Source organism: Pinus tabuliformis, chromosome 4_1 (genome assembly GCF_031772625.1).
Source record: "Pinus tabuliformis cultivar Carrire ecotype Pingquan chromosome 4_1, CPIR1, whole genome shotgun sequence".
In the NCBI taxonomy this organism is placed as follows: Eukaryota; Viridiplantae; Streptophyta; class Pinopsida; order Pinales; family Pinaceae; genus Pinus; species Pinus tabuliformis.
The window spans coordinates 641,914,435-641,922,389 of NC_142303.1; the positions used below are offsets into that span (position 1 = coordinate 641,914,435).

Below are 7,955 nucleotides of genomic sequence, written 5' to 3' on the forward strand. Positions count from 1 at the left end.
GAGTCCTGCCACCTCATTTCACAAAATTCATATCATGGTGCAATGCATCATTCACAAAATCCATATCATATGGTGCAATCTATGCAATGGGGAGGGTAATTAATCCAACAGATTCCAAATACTATTGGAGATTCGAAGTGCTCCACGCCAATTATATTTAAATATTTTGCAGATTAAAAAATTTAAACTTATAAATAAGAATTTTTACATCATTTTGTTTCTCCACCAAATTTTAAATAAAATTGATTCAAAATATTCATAAAAAAAGAGAAAAAACACTTTCTTTTTATTAATAAGAATATGTGTTTTATAAATGCTTTTTATCATGTGGATACTCTTTTCCCACTTCCATTTTAAGAAACTTGGATGTCACTTTAAATAAGTCCATTGAGGTAAAGTCCCCACAAATCTCGTCATCCATTCAAGGGAGAAACTATATACACTTTCTCATAGAGTGAATTTACGGATCTTCTATCTCAAAAAATAATATTCTATTAATATAAAAAATGATATTTTATTACGCCGTAAGGCGTTTCCATTTGGGATTAACTTCCCTGTATGCCACCGTGTAATGTTTTGAGCCGTTGATCCGTTGTGTTAGACGATTAGATGCTTGTTAATCGTTCGATCAATGGAAGGTAGGTGGAACGGTTCAATGGAAGGTAGGTGGAACGGTTCGATGAGTCGGATGAGTCGGCTCTGGCTGAGCAGTCCAGGTTCGTGGTGTTCATCATGGCGGACGCAATTCTGAGATGCTCAAACAGCCTGGGCTGTAGCCAGACCTGCTGGCTCTAATGTGGCTGTGGATGCTCAATGCTGAAGCCTAGAGTTGGATGCTCAATGCTGAAGCCTAGAGTTGAGGAGAGGGATGTATACTGGGTTCTCAAAGAGGAGTTCAGGGCTGAATTGAGCTATTCCTGTTTTGTCAATAAATGATCTGCGGGTGATCTTGATTCTACTGGCTGCCATCGGAGCGAACCCACTAAACGCGTCACTGGACCATGAATTGTACTCGAAACACTGCCAGGAATTCGTTCCTGCGCCAAAAGCCGTCAACAAAGAGGGGGGCTTATTCAACGAAGAAGCCCACGGATTGACCTTTTACCACGCTTCATACGAGGGAAGAGATCCGATCTTTAACCAGAGTGACCTCACACGGTCGAATTCCATCTCGTTTTCCGTCTCTGATCTGTGGCAAACCGAGCGGGAAGACGTCTTCCAATTCAAGGGGCGTTTAATGGTTCAAAGCAAGAGGTATGGAGCAGCTGCTATCAATCGTCACTTTCAGAGGCCACCGTCCCATTTCAAGTTCGCTCGCCCACCGCGGTGGATGTCGAGAGGTCGAGTGTTGGTGATCTTTGCAGAGGGTTTCTACTCAAATTCATCGCAAAGGATATGTATGCTTGGATTGGGTGAGAGGTATTTTCTGAACGGTTCTTCTAGGACTTTCTTGGCTTCTGTTAAGTTTTCTTATTCCAAAACGAGCACCCTTGTGAGTGGTTTGATCAATGGGACTGTAGAGAGGTTAGATAAAGAGAATTCCTTCGAGCCCATATCAATTTATGCAATGTATGATGGGTTTTATGAGTACACTAGGGTTGAGGATGCCAAAAGGGTTTGTTCAGTCAGGAAGCCTGATGTTTTGGATGCCAATAAAGATATCTTGAAAAGTGGCACTCTCTGTAATTTGCGCTCGTTGAGAAGGCCTCTAGATTTGGTGTGGAACCGTGAGTGCAGTGGAAGGGATTGTAGTCCATTCAATGTGAGTGATCGAGGATCGCTTCCGAACAGTATGTTGATTGAGAATTTGAAATGTACTCCACAAGGGCAAGTGCATGGGTTTTTTCGATTCTCCAATCTGTGGAATTCAGGCTTGAGGTTTACCTTGCCAGAGATCATGTTGACTGGGGAGGGTGTATTTGATGGTGAAAAGGGTCAATTGCGTATGGTAGCCTGCCTTATTGAAAATGGCGGAAGAGTATTGAAGAAGCTTTCTGAGGAGGATTGTGGTATCAGCATTTCAATGCAGTGTCTGACGACTTTAACCGTTGTGGATAGGTATATGGTTGTGGGTCATGTTCAGAGCCAGAAGGGTAATATTGATTCTATGTATTTTAAGAATTTTACATTCAAAGGTCCTGCTGGAATCGATCGAGTAATGGGAACTATCATGAATTTGCCCAATTTGCAGTACAAGTATACGAAACTTGACCAGGTGAGGAAGGTTTGTAATAAGACATTCGCGGAAGGGGAGATGTCTTTGGTAAAGAATCAGGTAAGATGGTACCCAGATGGGTCCTCCTTTGGGGATCTGGCTTTTGATGTTGCCGTTGAGAACTCTGGAAATTGGAGAATGCAGGGCTATGCGTATCCATTTACCGTTGGAAATAGATACGAGAGAGATTTGCAGCTTCACCCCTTAGACAGAGTTGTTGCGACACATGGATTTAATCATGGGGGTGGCCCGTTGAATGTCAGCTACAATTTAAAATTTAGGATGCCCTTTCGACAGAAGTGGGACGAAACCTCTCAAGCCACTGAATCGTTTGTATATTTCTCTTCTATATCAGCAGAGGGCATATATAATCCTCTAACAGGATCACTGTGTATGATTGGATGTCGGCATGTTGGGAGTAAAAATATTGAAGGGGATATGGATTGTGAAATTCATATAATGGTCAACTATGCTTCGTTAAATCCGGAGCAACATTCTAAAGAGCATATTAGTGGGACTTGTCTCTCTCTCACTAACGGCTGTTGTCATCTATACCCAGCTCTTGCACATTAGGAGACATCCAAATGTACTGCCATTTGTCTCTTTGTTGACGCTCACTGTGCTCACCTTAGGGCATATGATTCCTTTGTTGCTCAACTTTGAAGCATTTTTCATGAACCAGAAAGGTAAGAATGTCTTGCAATTGGGGGGAGGGTGGCTAGAAGTGAATGAAGTTGTAGTTCGAATAATGACAATGGTAGTATTTCTTTTGCAACTTCGACTTCTTCAATTGGTTTGGACTGCCAGGCTTGCTGTGGCAGGTGAGAAGACTGCATGGTTCTGGGAAAGAAAGGTTCTCTATATTTGTCTGCCTCTATATGTGTTTGGAGGTCTAATAGCTTGTATTGTTCATTTGTCTGGGGCATCACATTCTAACAGCAGACATTTCTTTCAGAAGAATACTAAGCATGCTCTCTGGCAAGATTTTAGAGCTTATGCAGGCCTCATCCTCGATGGTTTTTTGCTACCACAAGTTCTGGAAAACTTTTTCTTTGACATAAAAGATATAATATTGGTACCATACTTTTATATTGGAATCACATTGGTACGTTCCATTCCACATGCATATGATGCATACCGGGTTATTCGGTATATACCACTGTATAGCAGTTCTTACTTCTATGCCAATCCGGACTTGGATTTCTACTCGATTGCCTGGGATATTGTGATTCCTTGCGGAGCACTCCTCCTTAGTTTGCTTGTTTTTCTGCAACAAAGGTTTGGAGGCAGGTGTGTTGTTCCTCGGAAATTCAGAGACAGAGTTGAGTACCAGAAAATTCCTATAGTTGATGGGTGATATGTAGTGCAATGCTATTCACAGGATTAAGATAATACAAAGACCCAAGGCTTTTGCTGTATGTTATCTATTAGGACAAATTACTACTATTTCAGCTAGTGTTTTGGATTTCAGCTCCATTGATATTCTCCTAACACACCTTGAAAGGAGCCATTTGTGGTTATGGATAGCTGATAACTCCCCACCTGCTATTAGTTGGCTTTTAGGAGCTGGTTTGAATACAATCAACTGGGAAGGTGTTAAAGATGAGGTTCTTTCCTCTCATTGATGGCAGGCAAAAAATTCCTCGAATGCCCTTTTCTAATCTCTTCATATTGTAGACATAAAGTGGAAGCAAAAGCACATGATCCATGACAGGCACTACACTTGGTCCAACAAGTAAAACAAAGTTAAATTTCTCAAATGAATGAAATTAAAATTCTACAAGGGTTTCTGAGACAATCCAACAAGTAAATCAAAATGGCCTTTTGACAGGAGATAACACTATCTGAAAAGCACAAACAGATTACGATTCAGCCATCAGTGAAGGTTTGCCTCCAGCTTTCCTCAGTCAAATTTTGAAAACAAATTTTTACACTTGTTCTTTCTCTCCAGTGTAGCAGCAAAAGAGTGATGAAAATTGGCCTTTGCAGGGCGATGACTGAGCTAATTCCGGTGAAGTGTTAGCTGTTGGTTTCTTCAATTTAAATTTTAGTTGGTCTTGTGCATTGAGATTTGCTTCCACTTGGTATTAGGTTTGTTTATCTCCTTATTTTTCCTAAAATTTGTAATAAGATGCAGTGTTTTGATGGAGTAGTGCATATAACAGAGCATGTGGGAAGAGAAGTTAAAAATTATTGGCATACTGTACATCTATACTATGAAAGTATTAAGTAATATTACAATATTCATAAGGACTATTAAAAGGACCCCTTAATATAATTGTTTTTTTTGCAAGAAATGCTAAGGTAACAGAGGCTAAGGAATATAAAAAAGACCATTTAAAGGTAATTGTTTTTTTGCAAGATATGCTAGTGCGATAGAGGACAATCAGTTGAGAGACGGAAGAGATGCTGTAACCTGGGTTGGTTCCATTCTGAATTCTTTCCAAGAGTTATGGGTTCTTCTGCTAGACTGAAATTGTACTTACCTCTTTGGTCTTCTAGAGGGTTCTCAACCTTCTTCTTGATTCGTGAGGTGATGATGGGAAAGCTCCCTTGTATTTTGTAATAGTTCTTATGCTACCTGCCCACAACCTCGTATATCTGTTGTTTTTTTTTTCAAAAAGAAAAAACAGTACCATCACTATTCCTTTAGGAAATAAAATGGTACATATAGGAAAACAAGACAGAAATCGCTTTAAAAAAACTTCACAGAGAAATCTTAATGGAAACTGCCAAGACCATATGGAACCAACAGTAGTATTTCATTCGTAATTCAGGATTACTTCAGCACTGTTCATCTTCAGTGCCCAAACAGTGAGGATGAATGTGTTTCAATTGGCACAAGTCTCTCCAATAGAGAGTAGGGTAATTTTTTATGAATCGGAGCAAAAATGGAACGAATAACTTATTCTGGAGTCAAAATGGCTTGAAGCTTACAAGAACATAGTAGATCCTATTTGGAAGGGCTCAAGCACCTGTCCTTTATTCAAAAATTTTGTAGCTAGTATAGCATTAGTCCCCAGCTGGGTGTTTTGTACATTTCATTTGGAAAAACGTGCAGTGACTATAGGATTTCTGTATTTATTAAATTCTCTGCCTATCTGATGTTTTCTCTAAGTTGGTGACGGTCATTAATTTCTTTTTGAAGTTGAATCTCAGTTATCATATTTTAGGTTTTCGGTGTTCAATTACATCGGCTGTAATATACACTATATTATTTATGAACAGTGGATGAAAGATGGCCAAGTGGTTGACAGAAAACCATGCCTCTTCTAATCAAGAAATTAAGAGACAAATTATAGAAGCTCTCAATTTAGTGTCTACTCATTCATGGAAGCTCTCAATTTAGTGTCTACTCATTCATGGCTATATCATCAATACCTGGTATGCATGGAGGTCTTTAGTCAGTTTTTCAGTTCTTCTGTCACAGTCAATATTTTTGTAAGGTTGAGAGTTGTAGCCACAAGCCATTGGAGTGCAGGAAAAATTACTTAGAAAATGTGTAACTTACTTCCCTGTTCTATTGGCTGTGTTGAGTGGAATTTGTGTTGGGAATGTGCACATCATCCAAGGAATGATGGTCTCCCCTTAAAATTCTATAAGGGTTTCTGAGACACCATTGGGAAACCTTTTAAATGTGTGCTTGGAAGCTCTTCATCTAGAACCACTTGCAGAACAAACTAACGCAGGCATCATCAATATAAACCACAACTCGGCCAACAGGAACTCAATTAATGATCCCAGGCTAATCATTCTACTTTACGTGGCTTACAAGACTCCTGCAGAAGCATTAACCACAAAAAAATTAATCTTGAAAACTATCTAGTGGGCTGGAGAAATTCATCAAGAAGATCTACTCCTCAAGATTGATTTTGATAAAGTCATACACAGATTAAAATGGTATATTACTTCAGATATGATGACATGGATTGGTATCCTAAGGTCAAAAAAGCAATGAGGTACAACGTTGAGAAGCTAACCAATCAAGTTATTCTGCAATGGTTCATCAGAAAGGGTTTTCTTTGTCCAATAAAACATTTCATCGCAGCTAATGCTCTAGGTTAGCTAGAGTCAAGTGCAAATCGAAGGAATGATCATTATCAGGGGCCTACAAGATGTTTTAAACTCCACTTTGTAGATGACTCTGTGCTCTCTCTAGAATTAGCCCAATCTTTGAATATGATGATGTGTTGGATTTCGCCCAAGTTCGAGAAAGCAGTGAGCATTATGTTCACCAAAGCATCTGTTAAGTTTCAAGCTGGGCATCTAGTATTAAGAAACAAGTTACAACTAAATCATAATTAACAATTACATCTGAATCAAGTGATTTTTTATTCAAACATGGATGGCATAACAATGTTGACAATGTGAACATGGAAGAACTTCTACAAGCTGGTGTTGAGACAACGGCCAGTCAACCCAATGGCAAACTGATTAGGTTCTGATGGATGTGCAGCAATCACAAGCGGATAGACATTGCCACTGCACATATAAATCAACACAAATCCATTTTATAATTTTGCTTATTTATATAATTTTGTTTATGTATATTAGAGTTTTTCACAACATCCATTCAGCAAGATTGGGCTACCAACATCCTAGGCATTTAACACACATTGCATCTATTTAGTATTTACATTGAGAAAAACAAAGGCTTTTCATGAAAGGACAAAAACGCGAAACCAAAATATTAAACAAAAGGGATGGGATGGAAAAGGCACTGGAAACTAACAACCTCATAATGCAAAACTGGGAGATATAAGTAAAATTAAAAGCCAAGTTGCATAGCACCATCTAAGCAATACAACAAACAACCGTGACCGCATTGCAAGATGATCCTTGGCCAAGTTTGATTGATAAAACAGATTCCCCCCCGCCTCTGTGCGCTGCTAACTTCCTTAGTTGATTGATATAATACCTTAATATGGTTGCTCCTAGATCAAACTTACATTTGTATAGAAGCATTTGGAGGAATACAAATTGCAACTACTGACAAAAAGTTATGCCCTATCAAGTTGCAAAAAATTGATTATTAAATTTCAAGATGCTCTTGAAAGATGGACAGCAGAGTGGAGGAGGTTCCATCCTCTTTCTTTCTGATGCTCACGATTTTTAAGTTAAAATGGGCTTTGGCCAAGGGACCAACAATCCGGAAGAGCTTCTGTCCTGTAAAAACTTGATGCTTTTCACTCTTGAAAAGGGATGCACTCAGATTCATGTTTTCAGGGACTCTATGTTCACAATCAATTGTCTCAACAAAACACAAGTATGCAGGAACATATTATTCATGCCTATTCTAGAGGAAACCAATCGCCTCCCAAAAGAGGGCCTTGATATGGACCAAGGACTGTGGGTATAATGGAACAAAATAATGGACAGGCCTATGAATTCTTTCACAGGCCTTACAGGGACATTCCTTTTGGGGTAGCAAGAGCATAAATTCCCACAATTTTCATATCATTGTTCTCTTTCTATTTTTTTTCTCTTATCAGCCATACAGAAAGTAATTTTCTTGCTGGGTGAAGCAGCTTACTCACCTCACCTCGTATGTAATTAACAGTACTTATGTTTTTTGTTTTCAAGTTTCTTGTAAATGGTTGGATACTCCAATCAAAAGAGATCCTTTTATGAACTCAAACAGTAGTCTTTTTTTTACTCAAATGAATACACACAGGGTTTGTATATGCAGAATGTAATTTTGAATCATTTCTCAAATGAATGAAATTAAAATTCTACAAGG

The 7,955-nt window shown here is 38.9% G+C and overlaps 1 protein-coding gene and 1 long non-coding RNA gene across 2 annotated transcripts; both read left to right on the forward strand.

The window, feature by feature from the left end:
- Nucleotides 1–655: 655 nt before the first annotated feature.
- Nucleotides 656–2,788, forward strand: LOC149177686 (uncharacterized). The gene is made up of 2 exons (XM_089421839.1): nt 656–716; nt 912–2,788. The coding sequence occupies exons 1-2, from the start codon at nt 656–658 to the stop codon at nt 2,786–2,788; spliced, it is 1,938 nt and encodes a 645-aa protein (XP_089277965.1).
- A 45-nt stretch (nt 2,789–2,833) lies between these two features.
- LOC149177687 (uncharacterized) lies at nt 2,834–4,364 on the forward strand. The gene is made up of 2 exons (XR_016258790.1): nt 2,834–4,100; nt 4,205–4,364. It is a non-coding gene; the product is annotated as an uncharacterized LOC149177687 (long non-coding RNA).
- Nucleotides 4,365–7,955: the final 3,591 nt, after the last annotated feature.

Coding starts and splice junctions, on each gene's coding strand:
- LOC149177686 (XM_089421839.1), top strand. CDS start 656: ATGGAAGGTAGGTGGAACGGTTCGATGAGTCGGATGAGTCGGCTCTGG. Junction 717..911: donor GCTCTGGCTGAGCAGTCCAG/GTTCGTGGTGTT, acceptor GGCTGAATTGAG/CTATTCCTGTTTTGTCAATA.